The 22,370-nt window shown below is 40.9% G+C and overlaps 2 protein-coding genes across 2 annotated transcripts in view; both read right to left on the reverse strand.

Moving 5' to 3' along the window:
- Positions 1–12,525, reverse strand: part of LOC102307277 (potassium voltage-gated channel subfamily B member 1) — a 40,189-nt gene extending 27,664 nt beyond the window's left edge. The window contains exons 1-2 of the mRNA XM_005941087.2: positions 12,412–12,525; positions 10,950–11,615 (exon numbers count right to left, since the gene is read on the reverse strand). Of these exons, the coding sequence (XP_005941149.1) occupies positions 10,950–11,504 (555 nt within the window). The 5' untranslated portion in view covers positions 11,505–11,615; positions 12,412–12,525. The remainder of the gene's footprint in view (positions 1–10,949; positions 11,616–12,411) is intronic.
- Positions 12,411–22,367, reverse strand: LOC102306979 (prostacyclin synthase). Its single transcript, XM_005941086.3, has 10 exons — positions 21,253–22,367; positions 20,578–20,701; positions 20,160–20,335; positions 19,556–19,699; positions 19,062–19,189; positions 17,841–18,022; positions 16,100–16,256; positions 14,850–15,031; positions 14,318–14,469; positions 12,411–14,185 (listed from the first exon to the last, which is right to left on the reverse strand). The coding sequence occupies exons 1-10, from the start codon at positions 21,309–21,311 to the stop codon at positions 14,035–14,037; spliced, it is 1,455 nt and encodes a 484-aa protein (XP_005941148.1). The 5' UTR covers positions 21,312–22,367; the 3' UTR covers positions 12,411–14,034.
- Between the last annotated feature and the right edge of the window lie 3 nt (positions 22,368–22,370).

A 22,370-nucleotide genomic window follows, 5' to 3' on the forward strand; every position in this document is an offset into this window, starting at 1 on the left:
GTGTCATTACCGTGCTATGGTAGGAAATCTGGTGGGGCTGGGCTGGATGCCAGTCTGAGGTGGCTTCATAACTTTGTGCGAGCGACGGCTCATAAGGGTGGGCAACACCCTGCACAAAATTAAGAACTGATTCACTGCTGCAGTGCTCTTCTAAATGTCTTTGGGTAAACTCTGTTATTAACAACACAGCACATCTCCTCAGGGCATAAAAATACTACGTCATGCTTTCTCGTGCAAATTAATTGTGTGTTTTTTTCGTTTTAGCTTTTGTTTTTAAAAACACCCCAAAACAAACATATACAGGCAGGTTTTTGATTCTGCCTTCCCTCTGTTTGAATGACTTATTTTGTTCCATAAGAGTGAAAGGGAGTAGGAGGCTGCATTGATTCAAAAATCGAACTCAACTCTCCAAGACAGTTTCTCTCTCGATAGAGTAGGCTACACAACTTTTGCCAACGCACAGGCTAATGTGCAACCTTTAAAGTCCAAACTGACAGAGGGGTGATGAGATCAACAAACACACAAAAAAGCAAAACAGAACAAAGACATAATGTCCATTTCCCGGCTTAATCTGTGACAACAGGGCCACGCGGAAAATCTCTTCCATCATTTCCACTGAAACCAGTCGGACCTGAAGAGCTACATTTCCCATATAAAGGCTCAGAAGCCAAGCAAACACCTCACGAGGGGGCTCAATGAATCGTCCTCACGTGACACAACCAGAGCAAAAGCTTTGGCTTAAAAGCCGAATGGACACAGCTCTAGCTGTAAAATGAGAAGTGTAAATGTTCCTGTGTTTGCTGTGCTTTTTCTAGTCACTTTGCTCTCTCTTGTCGCTTGATAGCTATTTTATCTCCATTACATCTTGTTTAAAGCCTTAGTCCCCCCCCCCCCCCCCCCCCCCCCCCCCCCCCCACCGCTTTATCATGTGCATTTAGAAACTGTATTTCGGATCAGGATGTTTGTTTTATGCACAAGAACCTGCTGATCCAAGGTGATATGCTCGGAACATCTGTAACTTGAGTCGTTTATTTAACTCAGCCTGCATACTGCAGTAGAGTGATGCCCCACAGCAAGACACTGGACGGGATCTTTTGTTAATTCAACCCTGTCGTTGACCATTTGTTCATGGAGCTTTTAGGTGTTCTGTATCAAGTTCAGGTAATTACTGTTTCTCAGGCTGCAAGTTGCTGCGAGCAGCAGTGTGCACATGGATTTACTCCTGCCTTCAAAGATGAGGAACTTCAAATACCACGACTGCATTTTATTCCAAGGAAATGTGAACTTTGTTGTTTGCTGCGGTTTGAATTTTTTTACATGCTGTCTTTCAGAGGCTGGTTTGTTTTTGTGAAAACACTTTAAGTACAGCCTTTATTGTCATTCAGCACAACATTACACTTTCTTCTTCCACGGCATATCTTGTCATGACAGGCACACACAACAATAAGATAATGGACCTAGAAGGAAGAAGCTGATTTGAGTGTGTGTGCTGAACCTTGTCTACCCCTGCGTATCATGTGACCTGTCTCATCTTAAATAGGAAGCCTACAGGAGATAAGCATTACTCCAAAGATACCGTACGCTCAGCTCAGCACAGCAGTAAACCGCAGGAGTGTGATTACACTACATTTCTCTGTCTGCTCTTTCACTGAGAATAAATCATTTAGGAAGAGTCGTTCTTTTTTCTCAAGAATTAAACACTTGCCAAGAGATCCAACATCAAGACATTGTTCCTGAAGGAAAATTCAGGCTAAGTGGGTCAAAAGTGAAGGTTCTGCAGGGCATTAAGTGTAAATGTTACATTGATTAAAACAACATACGAAGGAGGGTTTGTATTATTCCAGCACTGAATATTAGACATACGCACACACAAAAATTAATCATAGGCCCTCATATGCATGAAGCAATAATTTAAGTATAATATAAAGAAATTGATGGTTTATTTACTCAAATAATTAATCATTAAGGAAAATATGCTTGATATAAACTGAATCTGTACCCAACAAATATACTTAATCTGATGAGATTCCGTAATTTTTAATATTTTACACTGTGCTAACAAAATTACATGGAAAAGAATATATGTAAACAAATTATTTGAAGTCTGCATTTTGGGCATAAATATTTTTGGAGTGTATGAAAGCATATCGCAGGTTTATTTTGCCCTCATTTTGTACTGTGACAGTCCAGAGCAGCGCACAGTGAGACAGAAAAATAAAGTACGCGTAGATACACATGAAAGGCATAAACATATTTTTTTAATACCAGAAAAAAGACATCGAGTAAGCTTTCGTACGGGAAATGCACATCCTGTTGTTGTCATAGAGCAACCGTATAAGTTGTCAATGAAAAGCTGTGACAATGGGCTTTTCACTAAAAATGCATATTTCTAGTCTGAGACCTCATCTTGTCCTGAGTTCATATTAATATAGCCCACTGCTAGACCAATCATCAGCTTTTTATGCACCTCAGGACATAAGTGATTGTTTTTTGTAATGTGCAACAATTTTTAGAGCCATCAGTGGGCTATAACTAAACTTGGCATACCACACCAAATTTAGATTACAGTTTATGGGCTTAGCTGTGGATGTTAATACTTACAGCTGTTAATTAACAAATATATTGGTTTCATTGAATAAAGGGACATTTAATATTTTGTCCCAGAGTTTAAAGCTAATTTATATCTCCAGTCCCTTGGCAAGTTACGTGGAAAAGACCACCACACCAAAATTTCATTATAATAACAACATGTTAACTTCTTGGGTTAAGTTACACATTAATATTGAGGCTAGTTTCTAGAAACACAACACTGGGAAGGTTTATTTTCTGGATTCTGCAGCTGTCAAAACAGAAAGTCATGCTGACGTCCAATCAGTTGAGCCCTGAACGTCCTTGTTACTTCATTGTGCTTCTTCACCAATTGTTTGAAAGCTAGGTGCTTGAGGATGAAATGCAAAAACCATTTTTATCTTCTGCTGTCACCACCTGAACAGGAGTGAGTTAACACACGTGTAGCACTTCAGTTAGGATGAAGGCAGAGGATTAACATCAAAGAGCGTCATGTAAAGAACAGTCTGTAATGCCTCAGAGATGGATTACACAGGTTTAAGCTCCACAGGAATATATATCTGCTGTCAGAAAAACAAAAAATGCACTGGACTGACAACAGAATTTCATGACATTAGCCAGTCTTTTCTTAGAGGGTGGCTAGAAACTGACCTTTTCAATCACAGCCCGCCAAGGGAGCAATGAAAACCTCACTGGCAAATGTAGCGTAAAAAAAAAAAAAAGCTGTAGCAGGAAATTAGTTTGGGTTCAAACATCCAACTCTCTGGAAAGTTCTGTTGAATCACAGGTCCCCACACCACTCTGCATCTTCTTGAGTGATGTTCTCTTACTGACAAGTCTGCCTGAATAATGAATGAAGTTCTGCATTAAAGTAGTCATGCCTCCATCCCATTGCTATTGACCTGTCACCTTTTAAATGTCAGCATCAGTGAAAACTTCTGCAGCTACAAACCCAGTTACATCAGTGAGGAGCATGCGAAAAATAAGCTAAGGCATTGTACTAAAAATAAAACATGGCTTTTTGTAGGTCTAACAAAAAGACGTACTATATAGTTAGACTGTGTGGTGCATGTGTGTGCGAGCCCCAGCTGGTTTGTGTGATAAGCTAATGTAGCGTAGTAGATCACCTCCCTCCATGGAAACCAGTAATGAAAGCTTTCAGAAGCCTTCATTTGCCTACTTCGTCCTAAAAGTAGGAGGAAGCACTCTTTCCTTTACTGAAATACAATATTTATTAACTCTACCTGCTCACTTCACTGAATTATTATATCCCACGAAAATTATTATTTTTACTTTTTCAGCTTTATTTGAGAGATGCAGTGAGAAGAGGACAGGAAAGCAGGGGCAAAGAGAGAGGGGGGAAGACATGAGGCAAAGGGTCGGACCTGAGCCCGGGCCAGCCGCTCTCAGCCGTATGGCATGTGGTCAAGAATCGCTTTTACTGAAAATGAAATGCCTTGTAAGCTAATGTAGAAACTTTTCAGCCACCAGTTCCCAGCAGACACCGATGAAGTCGTGTTTCTGTCTAATATTCGCTCTTCTTCATTTGCCCTTCACCAAACGCCTGGCTCATTGTTTCCCAACCGAGTGTTTATTTATGGCTGACAGGAAAAAGCTGCTGGTGTACAATGGGCTTTTAGAGCTTTTCAACTGAATACAGGTGGCTGTAGCTGCAACTGTTGATGGTAATGAGCAAGCACTGATTAGCAATTATTAACCTTTCATTCACACCCAGTCATGCGATGCATAAATATGGGAAAAAACCCACACTTATAATGAGTAGAGCCGAGGAAGACACCGAGCGTATGCCAGAGGTGTTTAATTAACCAGAGTTTCTAAATGAACTCATTAACATATTGTGTGAAATCTTAGGCTGCTGTCAGCTCGTGACACTAATTATGCTGGTTTACATGTCATTACTTCAGATAGAAAACATATATGAACCAGTGCATGGGACAAACTAGCTAATGCATAGAAGCCTTGTGCACAGAGTGATTTGTATAGTCACATAATTAGCCAACCATAAAAGAGGTCCAGAAGGAGAAGACAGACACTGGCAGGCAAATTGAGCAGCGTGTTCATGTTGGAAACACAGCACCTTCATCAATGAGGGAATCCATTTATAGAAGCTCCGCTCCTTGAAACGTGGTTTTCCTTCCATGAACAGTGCAGTTCTTCAAGATCTCAACTTTGTTATGCTAGAAAGTAGTAATAAAGCCTTCAAGAATCACCTTAACTAAACCTTAGCTCTTATACAAGGAGGAAGTGCTGCTTGCAACATAATGCTTTGAAGTCTCTGTTAAATCATTCAGGCTTACCACAGAAGATGCATATGGAACACACTGTGACCACTACACAAACAATTTAATCCACATGTCTGCGGCTCACAGATGGGCAGATCTTCTCTATAGATTAGCAGCCACTCTGATGGGACAATTACTTCCTAAGGTGAATTTCTGCCAGCTGATCAAACAGCATCAAAGGCTTGTTATAGATCAATAATGCTGATGCCTAAGTTTAGAGCACAGCTTAATTAGAGCCTGTGTAGTTGACACAGCGCAAGCCAGATTTCTTCTAAGGGAGCACAAAAATGTACATCACTCTATCTTAGTGTTGTGGCACCAGTTTTAAGAGGAATTTTCCTAAATGTGTGATTGTGAGATATTATCTATTTCCATTTACACAAATAAAAGTAATACAGTTATAGCATCCTTTCAATCTTTGTTTATAGTTTGCACAATAACGATTGCTTATATGCCGATCAGATTATTTGCATTTAAATAATGAGAGTGTGACAGTGAGCATGATGGAAGAGCAAGGATGAGAACCTCGTGACTGTGCTATCCCAGTTAATGCTATATGGCACTGCAATCAGCCTGGCAGCTGTGAAACTGTGTACCATTGATTTATGGCTATTGAAAGCTCACCTAAGCACAATGGAAGAGCTGCTTCACTCTGCAACGACTCCAGAAAGCAACTCATAAAATGCAGACGGTTCTATAGCTCTAAGTGTGATTTTAAGCATATATTTACACACAGAAACAGCACAAGCAAGGTAGGGCGAGAAAGAGCTGCACAGAGACAGAGGCGGCTCTCTGTTCCATTACAAAGCTCCTGCTGAAAACAACAACAGAGTCACCGTTACTGTACTGCCACATCTCTTTCGATCCTCCTGCGCTCCCTGTGACACACTACTGGAGGTGGAGTGAATTCCCTCATGCAGAGCAACAGTATCAGCAGACAATGGCCCTTGGGAAGTCATACATCTTAGGCTTTCCTAGAGCGTTTCTTAAATAAATTCAGTATACTTCATATCTTAATGTATTTGCCACTGATTTCCTCCCATCCGTATGAAAAGTCATCTGGCGAGCCGTGTAGGGTGAATATGCAGCAGGTAATAGAGCACAGTGCTCTGAGCCAATAGCCTCAGACACACAGAGTGATCTCAGACTTCACAAACAGCACAGCAAAGTGCTTACAGAGAAGTAAGTCGGGCATATCTGATGTGTGCTAAGAAGTTCGGTTAAATGCCTCTAGTCATGGTTGTCTCTGGCTCATTGGGATGAGATGTTTCCATGCAATTAGTTCAAATAGCCTCTGCTGAGGCAAAAGAAAGAAGTGTCAGTTTTTATTGCTCAGTATCTTGTTCTGGTCCACAGCTTCAGTGTGTACAGAGGCAACACTGAAAGGCGCTGAGAAGACAGGGACTTACATTTCAAGTGTGCGAGTGTCAAAAAAAGTCTGTTTTGGGAAGATTTTATGTGCCCCATTTTTTTAAAAAAAAAAAAGAAATTTAACATGGCATCAGCTATCAGCAGCTGCTCCCATTAAGTTTGAAAATAATCATTATGGTTTATGAAATATCCTTTGACTCTGTCCTACACAAAGACGACATTTAACAACCTCCTCTGTACCCTTAACAATGAGTTTGACAAAGTGGCTGAAAGTACAGTTCCTCGAACGGCCACTACAAGCTTGCTCCCATATCAAAATGCCCAAACTGAATGATAGTGGACGCTGACACGAGTAGGTAGCTAAACGCTAACTGTTGCTAAATTTGACCTCTTGAACGTGTTTGTGGTGGCGGTGCCTTTTGGAGCATTTTTAAAAACAACTATTTGAGAAAAAAGCTATGGTTTCCTATGACTTATGTGTCCAACTGTATAAGCAGTTCAAGAAGGCTGCTGTAGTGAAATTCTATCATTATTTATTGTGTTTTTGATAGCAATAATTAGATCAGCACTAGCATTAGCACAAGCTAACCAAGCTAGGTAGCTAACGTAGCTCTGTCTATGCTTACAGTATATATGTTTGCCTTCTGATACTGCCTGTTGGCCTGTTGCTTGCAGATTCAAATAAAAATAAGGCATTTAAAATGTTTTTTTTTAATTATTTCTAACTACTTAGTAAGAATTCAATTAATTAACAAACAATTAAATTTGCTTGCGATAAATACTTGTTATATTGGTAATAGCTACTTTTGGCTCAAAATGTGCAGAAAACTGTTTCACGGTTTAGAGTAAGGCCTGCTTGATGCCAAATCCTGACTTAGTGATTTATTGATTGGCCATGATTCCTCTGAGACTGAACTGTACCTCGGGGAGAACTGAGCAACAGAAGCTCTCCTGGGATCTGCCGTATTACATAGCCTGATTTCATTCACAGCTGCTTACTCTTTCATGCTACTAGGCCACACTACTATAAATATTACAACATTCGGTATACTCTTGCCTGTATCAACAAGAGCTTATCTGTTACTGATGGAATGATTACTGGAGAGTTTATGTTTAGGATCGACCAATTACAAATCCAGACTTGAGTGTTTGCAAAACTATTCATAACTCTCCCAAACATGAGTGCAAACTATGAAGTGCTGCATGTGTCCTTCACTGCTTTGATATGAAAAATGGGGAAAACAGTTATAACCTCGGGGGTGGTTATAACTCCAAAAGGCCCAGAATGAAGACATCTGGGGCTATAGACATTTTGAATCACACCTTGTCTCTCTGGCATTAAGTCAAGCATTGTTAATGTGCAATAAAAAATTTATCAGCACTGAAAAATAAATGAGGCAGGGAACTAGCCACTTCACTGATGCAACTTTTCAATTAAGCTTTAGGAACAAGATTGCATTTAATGGCTGCTATTTAGCCTCAGTTGGACTTTTTTTTGGGGGGGGGGGGACTTTTCTCTTTCCCATATTAAAGCACTGTACACCCCATAAGGTAAAGCCTCTATTTGTCTCAGCAACACCCACTACCCTCTAGCTGCTTTCCTTCAAATGTTTCGGGGCCCCATAATTGTATATACAGTCTTCATCATGTACAGTTCTTATGTGTTTACCTCAGTGCTATATACTAGTATAAGCACGGACAGACATAAATTATCCACCTATTTCAAACTATTGGGCTGTGTAATAAATTCAAGCACGATGGCACAGCCTTAGTGGAAAACGGTCATGTACCAGTGTTGAAAAGTACAGTAATGCATGTAAAGAACCTAGAGGCAATACATGAGCTGGAAATGATGCTTCAAAATGTTTTTTGAAACCTGTGTGTAATAGTTTTCAAATATTCCACACGAATGCCAGATTGAACTGATTATTCATAAATAATTGTGCTGTGGACAATGTCACAAGCGTATCATGGATTTGTAATGCATGAATTTGCAATGTAAACAATTAGTATTTGGTCATGCTTCTGATCTGTTTTATAACTAGCAGTGAATAGAAGCTGATTCAGTTTATTCAGACTCAATCATTTATTTTCACATTTAGTCTCACTGTGCTCAAGTTTATTATTCCATGTAAAACCTGTTAAATTTGTTTACATTCACAAGGTGTGGAATATAACATATAAGGCTGGTAGCTAATTTTTATTTAGTTCTTTGAGTCGCTCTTTTAGTTTAGTTGTTATATTTTCACCCGCCATGTTTAACAGATGGCTGTAGACACTTGCTGTTAAACATCTCTCTCTCCTGACCTCCTCTGTACAATGAAATTTTAAATTTGGGTTTCTTACTCCGTAGTGCGGTCCTGTGTAATGCGGCATACCTCAGCCTTTTCCACCTGTTTCTCTTCCTTAAGAATGGCTTCTTGGCAGCTGCCCTTCCACTGAGAACATTTCTGATGAGGCTTCACTGAACAGTAGATGATCAACTGAAGGGCCAGGTGCATCTTTCAGGTTCCATGTCAGGTCTTTGCTGGATATTTTCTTAAGGACATGACTTTCATATACTCTTCATCTCCTCTTGGTCTTTTTTTGTTTGATTTTTTTTAGCCCTGCCACTTCTTCGTTTGTCCTCCATTTGTCTAGGTTTCTCAACACTGCACACCGTGCTGAGATATGCCAAATTTTTTGGCTAATAACTCTTTGGCAATCACCTTGTTGGTGCAAATACACTATTTTATGCCTGTCAAACTATGATATTTGGCATTTTACATAGAGTCATCTGAAGAAATGGGAACAAACTATTTTAATAAGTAATCACAGGTAAAAATGTAAATGTAAAAATGATTTTGCAGTTGCTGAGGTTGTGATATTTTAACATGACTTTCAGTTATAATTAAATACTGCAGTCTCAACAATAAGTATAAAGGGTGATAAATAGGGTGATAAAAAGGCTAATAAATATTGAAATGTTTCTATGTGAACATTTAACAAAGAGTGCCTGCTAAACTGGTGAGTCGGGGAAGGCTGTTATTTATCACCTGTAAATAAAGAAAGAAAGAAATTGCTACTCATCAAAATGAACTTGGTAGATCTTTACAGATTTTTGCCATCGTCACAAATATGTGGCCAGACACTAAAATTATAACACCCTCAGTGACAAACATTTCATTGGAGATAGGAAGATTTTGTTGTGTTTTCAAACATGATCTGTTTAAACTGCATTGTTAATGGGATTTGACATGAAGAACAAAGAATGCTTGCTTGTCCCAGTGTTGACAGAAGGTCTGGCATAGAAATGGAGGGTGGTGTCATAATGGGACATAATTTCTTTGAGCAATGTGGCTGAATATTAAAGACAAATAATTAGGAGCTTCAGAAATTCAAGGTCAGAGATAGAGTAGGTTCTTTGAATAGACGAGTTACATAAATTATGCAGGAACCCCTGTTTCAAGGAGGTGTTTGAGATTTCTTTGAGTAATGATATTGCCATGAGATCTTTTGTTTCTAAAATACTTAGCGTGCTGTTCCATAGGGGAGGCATTCTCCTGTCTTCCAGATATATTTCAGGCATTTTGAGATGACACAAAAAAGGAAGTAAATTCAGTCTGGAAAAACCTCCTTTTCACCCTGTTTAGTAATGAAATAGACACTAAACAGGAATTTGCAGAATTCACAAAAAGCCACACTTTAACATGGAACCGGTTTTGTTTTTAACATTTACTCTGAACACTGATTCAGTCACATCTTTGGCGAGTTGATTCACTTAAAAAAGTTGTTAACACGACAACATCCATCGATCCAGAGGAGCGCACTTCTCTTGTTCCTGCACTGTGTTGTGAGCCTGTTAATGAGCTGGAAGATTGAATACTAAACTGGAAATGAGACAGAGGTGGCTAATAAAGCCAAGAGGGGTGACAGTGGGAAGGAGGAGGTGTTGTGTGATGATGTCTAAAAATACATAATGTGCACATGGAGGCTTCTCGCAGTTATGACATTGATGAAACTCTTCATCCTCTTTGTTGCCATTTAAAACAAACATTCAGTAATTACCGCGGGAGACACTAGAGTGGAACCTGTGAAGGGGAATAATGAAAGTTGTCATGTTTTCATGCTAAAAGACAAAAGGAGGTTTAATTGACTCACCGGAGAACACAGCATCCGGCGCTTTCTCCAAGGAAAGTGCACCTGGTTGGCATTAGATTATTGATCAGAGAACGGCTAACAAAATTAGTTTCCACAGCTATACTATTTGAATAGAGAGTGATGAATAAGCAACTTTGCAGACAGCTTTGGAGTTCACCTCTTGAGCACAACAACACCTTTTTCTCTATCCATCGCTCATTCTTTCTCCCCTCTGTGCTACAGCTGCGGGAAGTGACAGCTTAAAAGCCCTGGTTCAGGTCAAAAGAAAGTCAGACATTAGATCAAACCAGTCCCAAAGAGAGATTTACGCCAGCTTCTGGATGTTAAACTGGAATTCACGTCCTCTCTTTTTTTGGTTTGTTGTTGTTTTTGTCTTTAGAAGATTTCTAAAATTAAACCCGTCGTCAGGATCCAAATATGGAGAAACGATTATCTAAAACTTAAGCGACAGAAGCCTTGCTGGCTGTTTGCTAATGCCACAATCTCTCAGTATACCCACTACTTTCACTTGATCTCCTGTGCCAAAGTGAACACCTGTAAGAAAAAAAATGCTGAGTGGCACACTACCTTAGCAGCAAATGATGAGCTTGGCTTTTCCAAGAGGTCCCAGAGTTTCTTCCTCTTTTCGGAACAACACGTGGTAGTAAACTCCTCTCCTTCCCTCTCCCTCATGTTCTCGGCCTCTCTTTTGAGCTCTTCGTTCATCTGCTCCTTTTTCTGGTGATACCTGGCCTGGCAGCAGGACTCAAGGTAGATCTCGTCGATGCCCCAGAAGTCCAGCTCTTGGCTGAATGAGAGCGCGCACATTTCCTCCATCATGTGCAACTTCCCAGTGCGATAGAAGTTGAGGATGGAGGTGAAGGCGCCGGGGTGTCTGTCGAAAAAGTACTCGTTGGTATCCAGGCTATAATCATCGCATATCTCCAAGATAGAGTCGTGGGTGTTGCAGTCTCGTAGTTTGCCCAGACGTGTGCGGGGCAGCCTATCCAGAGTCCTCCACAGAACTTCGTGGAGAAGACCTCCAACGTTGAGTCTCACCCGGCGGGAGTGGGTCTTGCTGCGGATGATGTCAATTGTATCCGGCGGCAGCGTGGTGCCCAACCGAGGTCCTGTTTTGATCATCTTCACTCAAGTCACTGGGTCACTTGAAAACACTGGAAGATGCAGGATGGTGGATTAAAAGAACATGTTCCTGGAGATGACCGCATCAGGGTCCCCTTTCGTTTCTTTTGCCTGACAAAAAGAAGAAGAAAAAGGGGGGGGAAATTAATGTGGGTGCTGCTGAACGGGCACTGCTGGTGTCCTACAATAGCAATGTCAGGTGGTTTATCCACTCATCAGAGAACCAAATAGATATTTTAATCAGCTTTAAGAGGTACAGCCGCTTTTCTTGCTGACAAGGATGGCGGGGTGGGGGAGCGGAGTCAATGATAAACTGGATTCCACTTGCGAGCGCTGTCCGGTGCTGAAACGTCCATCACTCCCAGGACCGCCGTCTTTTCGCTGTCCACGAAATCCGGTGCTGAAACGTCTCAGCTATCAATCTCGGCCCAAAGGCACTTGTGTTAGGTGTTGTTATAAGCATACGTTGTTGAACTGTTCTCTGGAGTGATATTAAGCTGGGCTAATGCCGATTATCAACTTTGATTAAGGGCTCATAACACACTGTATCATCCTCTAAGACCATTCTGTGGACTGTCCTCACAGTAGTGCAGGGTTTTCCGGGGTTTACATAACGACAAGTTATTATCAAAAGAGGAATAATTGAGATATAAAGTTGTTGTTTTTTTACCCCTTTAGTCAAACATGCCTACTGACTCATTCAGCAAAACTGCATTTACATATATGTTTTTAAAGTAACCCACATGAGCTGAAAGTGGAACTCGCGCATGTTGTAACGATGGCCGGCTACGCCAAACGAACAGGACACAGCATCTCGAAGTCCGCTACAAAATCACAAAGCTTATAAGACTTAAACCACAAACGAAAACAGGATCGCACACGACAAAGAAATAAACGTAACGCATACCTGTCTTCTTTATATCCCGATTCACCTCAAGGAGCGGCATCAGCAACATTTCGAGACTAAACGCGTTCAAACTTGTTACTGCTCTCCGGCTCTTCGGCTCTCTTTTGGGAGCTGATGGAGGCATCATGAGCCGCGTACCGACATGTTGAAAACTATAAGTGCTTTTTGCAGGAATCAACACGTCCAGTCTGCCCTGTGCACCGCTCCGGAAGCGAATCAACAAGTAGAGCTCCTGAGAGTTAGTCGGGAATGCTCCTGGTGTGTCTCCTCCACCTGCTCACAGTGTGCGTGCGTGCTGGCCGGCGCCTTTGTGAACGGGATCCTGCAGGGGCTGATTTCACTCGGGCTCCTCCAGCGGCGCAGGCTGTGTGAGTTTAACCCTCGCGGGCCCAGGCAGCGAGTAATAGCTCAGTGCATCAGTGCTTCGTGCTGGAGTGTTATAGAGCTACAAAACTCACATGTCTGGCCAGAACTGGACAAAGTATAACCTTTCACAAAGTTCATGCAGGTTAGACAATCTGTGGAGTTAGCATTAATCAAGCAACTTGTCATTCAAAGCCGATACTTGCACTCTGCACTCACATCACAATAAATAAGAGACATGCTGTAAGTACCTCTTCGATCCTTAAGTGCTTCCTAAATATTAAAATACAATATTTGACATTAGGGAAGATTGGCCAGCTACTTAACTCACTCTTGGAGAGGACAATCTGACAGTCTGGGTTTTGTGGCTTGGCCTGATGTATTGTAAAAGTTTCTCATTAATCTTCACACAATGGGCTAACATTTAAAAGACAATTACAGTGAGGTCTGCGGGAACATTTTCCAGTCTGGGTTTAAGACACAGACATCCTCTCTGCTTTCCAGATTAGGCTTTAAACTTTCATTTTTGACAGAGTATATAGTTAGGTTGGATCAGGTGACCTGGAATCACCCTTAGTTATGCTGTAATAGGCATGTGCTGTTGGGGGCTTCACCTTTTCTCACTCGCTATGTGTTTATAGACCACTCTGCATCATTAGTTATTACTTTTCTCTGGCTCTCTTCCTCCCCTCACCACAAACTGATGTGGCAGATGGCCACGCCTCCATTTGCAATAAGTGATATAACACATAAGATTGTTGTCCTTTGAAGACCTGCACAGTGCTTTACAATCTGTGACCTATCATCTCCTGCCAGTGACTGATCATTGCTTTCCAAACAGCGTATAAATCCAAACTTCACTTCGCAAACAGCAGGCGTGTGTTAGTGTGACAGATGTGTGACTGGCTCTGTTTACAGTACAGGCAGTCCCTTCATTACACTCAGTCTCTGCAGCTGACAAAAAAGAGTGCGCACGTTTTTACTGTTTCCTCCCCCTAAATGAAGGCAATTTTCAGTGTCTTATGAGGTTTTACTGAAAAATAAAATGGTAGGTGTAGAATGGGCATCCAAAACACCCTCTCTAAAGAAGACTGACAGCAGAGGATTACAATATTATTTATATTTATTGATAAATAGCAAAGAAAAATGCAGACTTTATTACATAAATAAGAAAATATAAAATTACAAAGGACATAGAGACACTATAAACAAAGTTTTTGTGTTGAAATGTGCATATAATTGTTGTTCTTGCTCATTTTCCTAGTGAGTATTTCGAGGTTTATATCGGACAGGCAAGTCTCCTTCAGGTTGTAGCATCCCAAATCCATAACGGCTGGTATTTATTTCTGGCATCTGAGCATTTGGGTCACAAAGCTCCAAATCATAGTCAGTCAACGCCATGTAAACAAACCTGTCGAGGAAAAACACAGATAAAACACAGAATTAGGGTATTGGAGCAGAAATATAAAACTCTAGCGTGGAACGTTTTGAGGCTCTCAACGACCCTAAAGTTGTAGAGTAAAAATAAATCTAGGGCACTCACTGTCTGATGGTATTGATGGCAAACTGCTTTCCTACACAGCCATTGGTCCCTGCACCCCATGGCATAGTGTAATATTTCAGCCGCTTCCCTCCTTTATAAAAATCCTTCTTCACAGATCCGTCTTCTCGCAGAAAGCGATCGTACTTGTATTTCTGGAAAGGAAACACAGTTTTTGCAAAGCAGCTATTAGATGCAAGTAATATCAGAATAATCACTCAAATGCATTGGCATTTGTCTGACATTTATTTCTTAAGTATGCCCTGCTATGCCCTTCCCACACCCATCAGCTCATTTTCTGTTCCCATGCTCTGCTAATCCCTCGGTAGCCCACAGCTCCGGACTTGACCTCTCGCTGGGTAGCACAAGGTAAGCTTTGTGTAGGCGTTGTTTCCATGTTACATAAACAACCGCAGGTGCTAATTACACTTAACTCTGCCTTCAATGAGTCCATAAGATAATTACTGCTATTCCTGTTGGCAGCACAGGGAGATTTTCATGGATTAGAGACTGGAAACAAGACAGGAAGACAAACCTGTGGCTCGTGGTAGATCTCAGGGTCCATTTGAGGGCTGACGTAGGGAAACAAACACACTCTGTCTCCTTTTCTCAGCAGGTACCGTCGGCCATCGGCCATGCAGAGGGTCTTTTCCCGCACTACCTCTCTTGTAATGAACGGGCCGGCGGTGAGTCTCAGTGCTTCTTCCAAGGCACTATCTGAGAGGGGGTTGAAAAAGGCGCTTTCAAATAAAATGTATTATCATTATTATTATTATTATTAAAGAAATGGTCAGTATCTGCAGTATTTCTAAACTTTATATGATTTCTTTTGCTACTACCATCTTGCTATTAACAAACTGCAGTCATGCTCTTAAAAGCACACCATTGTGGTGTGATGGTTAGCAGCATCGCCTCACAGCATGAAGTTGCTGGGTTCTACTTTCTCTGCTGTTTTCCTCTGTGGGATCTCTGTGGGCATACCAGCTTCCTCCCACAGTCCACAGACATGAATGTCAGGTTAACTAGTGATTCTAAAATGGGCGCAAGTGTGAAATTTTGTCTTTATCTCTGTGTTAGTCCTGCGACAAACTGGTGGTCTGTCCAGGGTGTACTCTGCGTCTCACTGCTGAAATAAGCTCTAGTTGCCCTTGAATTGAATAAATAATTTCTGGTGATAAATAAATGGATGCACCTGTTAAACGGGGTCTATTATTGTGCCATTCATTGGTGTAGTGGTTAACACATGGGCCTAATGCTTAAAGCTCTCAGGCTCAAGACTGGGAGGAGACAAATCCCTGAGAGGGTCATGTCAGGAAGAGAATCCTGTGTAAATCAAATATGTGGCTCTGTCCACTGTGGTGGCCGCTTGTTAATAGTGGGCAGGCACATGAGGCTTTTATTTATTTTCTTTTTCTGTGTGCTGCACAGTGGTACATGCTCATATTAAACATGGCTATTGATTCAGTAAAGTGCTATACAAATACAGACCATTTACCATCTAAATAATCAAATCTGTCTATGTGAGCCAAAAGTGGTCAGACTGCTCTAAACACTTTAAGACTGTTTTTTTTTCTCTATTTTTGGACATATATGATGCCGCCAAGAGCTGATGCCCCCATTATGGTCATCACACAGCAGTCCCATCCACCTGCTGCTCAAACCTTTTGCTTTTGTGGGGGCAGCTAGTTTACGTAAAGGGAGGGGGACAGGAACTCAAACATCTTGTTTATGTTCCTGACACTATGATAAACCTACTGTTTACACAGGCTGGAGAAAAGCCCTTACCAAACACTGGGGTGTTCACTTGACTGTCCATGAGGGGAGTCCCTGTGGTGGTTTCCATCTGTGTGTTCTGGCTAAACTCCCTCTTTACTGCCATCAGGGCTTCAGGATTTGTCAACAAGAAGCCCAACAGCCAAAATGCAGCAGGACCAACATTACCCTGGAAACAAACAAAGACTGAGATGAGGAGGATGATGATAAGGTCGCTCACTCTGGCGTTGCATAGTGACAGCGCAGGTGGTTATTTGGTAACGGCAAATAAAAACATCACACGGCAACCTGAGTACTTACACAACCTTCTGTTGAAGTGATAACAAGCCATTATTTTTATTGAAATATAAGTTTCATTAAAACAAAAAACGTAATGAATTTGCACTGCTGGAAAATAATAAAATAAGAATGTCTGGGATGAGAAGAGCCACTCTCTGGATTGTCTCACTATTGGCAGAGGCACAGTGCAGTAATGGTTTACTTAAAAAGGAAAGCCATTGGAAACCTGAGGTCCCCTGCCATCTGCTGCTTCCAAGGACAGGACACTGAAGCTATTCAGTTTTATAGCAAACTATGGTGCTATTATCTTAGGGGGAAAACATAACATAGTGAATAAATTATCACAAAATTGGCTGTTAGTTTATTGGAAATACACTAATAAGACTATTAATGATCACTTTACCAAACATAAGCATCTCTGATGACAGCACTTGTGTATCCTTTAAAAAGATTTGTCGCCAGGACACATCTGGCCCATGTATCACAGTCCTAAGTGTGGAAGAGCTTTCCCAGACACAAATATTTTCTTTATATTTAAAGTCATTGGCGTGACTTTGTGCTGAACAAAAGGGGTGGGTGGGGGGGTCAAGATCTCTGTCTAAAAAAAGAAAGAAATCTGGGCAAATTCCTAGATGAATATGGTATAGGTATTATAGGTATAGGTAATTCTTGAAATGAGTAAAGAAAATCAACAGCTTATTTATGCAATATAATTCAATTTTAGAGGGGGTATATTAGTTGGGTCTGATTAATGACACCACCCTGGAAATTACGCCACTGTTTAAAGTTAAGACGTTTTGGCTTCTTAACATACCATTTGTTGTTGCTGCATTAACTGTTGAGCAAATCCTGACCACATTTTTCAAATGTGTTTGATTTTTCTTTTTTGAGTCATTTGAAAATGTGTTCATGGGTGTTATGAATCAAACAGAAACAAAACAGGTTGACATAAAACAGCAAATGGCTTATTGTATAGGCCAAAACACATATATGATAAATCTTTCATGAAATAAACTCTCCAGCGGGGCTGTGAGAAAGACTCTGAGTCAAAGTCCAGCTTCAAGGAGTTAAGATCAGCTCACTAGCCCAGCTTTACTTTTTGTTTTAAAAAATATGAAAATTTATTTTTTTATATGTACATGCTACTTGATAACAAACACATGCACTAATTATTTTCATACTGACTCTTGAATAAAACTAACCTCAGCAGTTAATCAGTCATATCTAATACTGCGACAGCACTGAAAAGTGCACTCAGCTTCTGTACCATTATCTGTCTCATAGTGCTTAATCCTTGTAATCTGTAGTGAACAGCACCCTCATGTGCCAAAGAAGAGTATTTCAGTCCCACCCAAATAAAGTTTTTTTGGACACAAAGGACACAATTAATTAATTTTGAGTGAGCTCTAGTGTAATCACCAAAAAAGCCCTCGTTTGTACAAACAGGTCAACATTTCTAGGTTGTCTCACTCACCTGTGTGGCCCAGAGTTGCATCAGTATAGCCCTGTTCTGCATCTCTGCATCGGTTCCATCTTCCTGCAGAAACTGCCTGTAGGCATGCAGCCAAGGGCTGGACCCCGAATCGTCAGTCAGACCTGCTGGAGCCAGAAGCTCCCAGAGTTTGTTTTGAACACTCTGAGCTGTCTTCTTCTCCTCTGTTACACACATATAAACATCATTAAGTGAGTGAATGAACCACGGATGTTACCAAATATAAACAGACGAGGTCACAGTAAATGCCACTGGGCAAGATGCCAGACAAAAATATGCTATTGCATACGTGCACAAAAGTACGCACTAATATTTTAACTGGCTGCTTCTGCTATTTTTGTAATGGGTGGAACGGATGGAATTGTACACAATAACGAGGGCCAAGTCCTGAGGCGACAGGCTCTGTGTTGTGATAATGAAGTAAGTTATCAGCGGAGTGACATCGCAGCATATGTGATGACGAAGTCTTTAGAAACACAAACTCCTAGACACTATGTAAGCACGTGAGTAAGCAATCCCCACCATGGTAACCACAAAACAAATCTATGGGAGCAGTCAGTGGTGATGTCAAACCACATTAACCGAGACATGATGTAAACAGTGACGTCAAGTAACACTCTCATCTGACTCACGACTTCATGCTTCTTTTAGTGTTCATTTAGTAAAAGTTAACCACAAAACTCTACCCAAAACTAAATTTACATGTTTTTTTCTCCAGACAGTAATGTTCTTTATCCATCTGGAAGATTTTCATCCAGGTTTCATTTTGAGATGTGCACCTTCTCTTGAATATAATGGAACTAAATAGCACTCATCTTGTGGTGCCCAATATGCCATAAAGGTTTATTTAAAAATCTCACAATCATGACTCAATTACTCCAAAGCAAAATCCACAAACCTTGGTGCAAGCAGTCACATGCGGGAGGTATGTTTACAGAACTACAGCCTGTGGAAGGAAGCGTACGTCTACCTGTGACATATTTACAGCTTCCCTCTTGACTAAAGGACCATTATTTTGCTCGTGGGTGTAGCTCAGTAAACAGTAAATAGTTCCTAGATGAAACCGCTTACAACAAGGTTTGTAATTATTTTTGAGTGGCAAGATTTCTGCAGTGTCATCTAATTATGCTTACGGGAAGGCTGGCACCTCTACAGCCAATCAACTAAAAAGTGCTCCTTTGATTTTGAAGTTCATCTCTTTACCTTGCCTGAGAGTGCCCCTTGCCATTTTGACTAGAAGACCATCAAACTTCTTGTACTCCTCGTAGACACTCAAAGGGTCTATGGGGTTGTTGTTCTGTTTTCCTCCAAACAGCGTCAGGTACCCCGCCCTGCACGGAAAGAAGAAACACAAAACGTGTGAGTGTGTGGGCGATGAGAAGATAACCAGCACACGACACAGTTTTAAATGGTACTTTTCCATTTAGTCCCCATGACACAGTAAAGATCCCCATAGCTTTCATTTTTAAAACAACCTTTGACTCACATCAGCCAAAAATGTTCAACCGGAAAAGTGACCCACACGCATTTTTATGACACAGCGTGGTCATCCTACATTTTTGTTGCTGGGTTTACAAACAGATGACCACAGGATGGATCGGTGTGTAAACTGTTTGGTCGGAAGCTTTTGACATTCTTCTTTTGACATAGTTAACAGCATTAGTGCGCGTGTGTGGGTGGATGAGGCTTTTTCATACCTAAATAACAAGCTGTAAGAGAAATTAAATAGTCCCTCCTCTTTCCAGTCTTTCTGGTTCTGGGTCGTCTTTGCTTTCATCAAGGCTCGCAGGTTTCTGCTCATGGCGCTGTTAAGAGTGGCCAAGTTCATTCCCACAAAGTGCCTGTAGACATAAACCATTAAAGAAAAGGTTAAACGCCATTCTGCTGAGGGTTAGTCTTGCAAATCAGCTGACCTTAATTGATTGTTAAAAACATCGTTGTAGCAAACATTCTTTTAAAACGAAAACAAAAATTGATTGAGCTAATTTATAAAGGCAGGGTAATTAGAAAAATGGATGACGCAAACTGAAGAAGCACAGTGCCCAAAAATTCACCTATGACGCTGAAAGATTTTCTCCACCCTTCAATGAAAAAATGTGCATGCCGGTTAGTTCTGCACAATAACAAACTAAGACCTAAAATAGATTTCCAAGTATGTGCTGTTGCTCTACAGGAATATCCTCAGTGTTAGTACTTATAAAACCTTAACCAGTGAATTTCCAAGAAGATTCTCACTTCCCAAATAACATAAAAATGAAATTGAAAATTTAAAGAAAGTGGTTTTTGCTATTGCTTCAGTACCTTTTCATGATTTCGTTTGATTTAGCCTGCTGGCTATACGGGAGGCGCAGTCTGAAGATCCTGTCCATCAGCACCTGCGCGTAACGTGTGAAGTCCAGGGAATCGGAGTCACCCAGGACTGTGTCGTAGGAGTGTGGATCCAGGAGCATCGTCACATAGCGGCCAGCAACTCGCACCTGGAGCGCCAAAAGCGGACACTGAGTAAAGGATCTTAAAACATCTGTATATGCTTTAGAAAATGCACTGAACAGATGGCAGTGCTCCTTAAGTGCTCTGAATGACTCCAACGTAAAAATTACTTAAAAGTATATTTAAAACAAACAAACAAAACTATGAAATTTTCGTTTTATATCAGGATAAAATCACAGTTCCTTATGCATCTAAACTTGAATATGTAAATGCATATAATATAACTCACAGTGAAAACGTCACCATGCTTCATCTTCATGCGATTTATGAACTTGGATGCATCTTTTCCAAATTCAAGTGCATGACCTAACCACGGGATGGCTCCTTTGTCTAAAGGTGGTTCCCCCTTGCATCTAAAGGAAATAAAATAAAAGAAATTGTGCATTCAATCTAATGTTTACAAAAGCATGTTGCAACAGTTATATCTGACTCATTTCCTCCTCACAGCAAAGTGAACTGGAATCTTTTTTATTATTATCATTTTCTTTTTTATTTAGTCTTCCACATCCGTTTGAATTTGTAGCGAAAACTGATCTTTAGCTCATGAATGTAGCCTACTATGGAGGGGAAAAGCAAAAATAGCATTAACTGGAATTAGCTGAAAAGTCACAACTACATCATAGATTTTGTCGCTCGTAATTCACCAAAGCAAAACAAAAGCCAGTGAGGTGTGACGCTCAGAGTTGTTTAAGCACACAGCTTAACAGCATTCCTCAAACCGGAGCAGGGAAAAGCCCCACTAAGAAACAGATTCGCTCCTGGTCAATCCCCAATAATTCAAGCCGGGTTTTATTAACACTTCACGGGGATTGCGCGTTAAAATTCAGATATTAAAGAAAACACGACTTCACAACTGCACGTCATTCATTTATAAACAAAACATGTGGATGAATGAGTTACTTACCTCCATCTGTTTGTTAGAATAAAAATGAGTAGGACGAGCAGGAGGATGGTCCAGATCATCTCGCGTTGTTACGTCTGCGCTCACTCGGAGTGTAACTGGAGCACCCTGAGACCTCACACTGCATTTATACCAACCCGTTGCTCAACCCCAGTCATAACAGTGTCATTGTTAACTCCCATGCCATTATCCGCTGTATATTTGATGGCGTCATCACAACAAAAAGAAAAAAAAAAGTCTCTTGTCTAAACTGTGACCCAGTGACACGAGGGACTCGAACGTCATTCGTCTCGTTTGCGTTAGGACCAAGTTTTGCACGTCTCTCAGACACTCCCAAAGAAATAATAAGAAAGACAAAAAAAAAGTAAGGTGACCCTAAAAGCCTGAACAAGCTTTGTTTCTTACTCACTTATGGAAAGAAAAATGTAAGAGGTGTGGGAAGGTGGAAAAAGTGGCAAGCAGTGCTTCATATCAGGTGCCAAAACCTGTTTGGCCCACATGAAATTTAACACTGAAAGTGACGTTTCCGTTAAGGCTCGCTTCTTCTTTTTTTAAATTAAGGTTCACATAAGAACTGAAAACATTTTTCTGGTTTGTTTTTCCTCCTCGGGAATATCCCTTGAGTGTGTGCAGTTCCTGCTTCTTGGAGTCTGACACACTTCTTTGGAGGTTAACAGAAATCTGCCAGCAAGAACCAGACTGTAGCTGAATGCTGTAACTCTCCTTGAGTCACTCACGCATGCAGTTGTTTTCTTTAAGGAATGTTTCATCATGTCTCTTCTTGTGTTGTGCTCAGGTCAGCACGTTGACTGTGAAAGATAAAGAAAGGAAGGTGAACACCCCAATCGAGAGCGCTTGAAGCAGTGTTACCCCTCTCCCCCTTACTAGGTGCACTTACCATAACAACTTGAAAACCCTAGGTGACTTCCTTTTATAGTTAATGCATTCAAAACATTTCCAGGAAACGTGACCTGACTTTGACCTTGAGGTCAAGGTCATTGAGATTCAAACGCATAAGATATACTTATGGTATCAATTTACAAATCCTGTCGCCTTGTTCCCAAATTCACAAACTTAGGTTTCCACAACACCCACCTCATCGGTGAAGTGACAGCAATCAG

The sequence above is a fragment of the Haplochromis burtoni genome, unplaced genomic scaffold, assembly GCF_018398535.1.
Source record: "Haplochromis burtoni strain Fernald_Lab_line unplaced genomic scaffold, NCSU_Asbu1 Contig_177, whole genome shotgun sequence".
NCBI lineage: Eukaryota > Metazoa > Chordata > Actinopteri > Cichliformes > Cichlidae > Haplochromis > Haplochromis burtoni.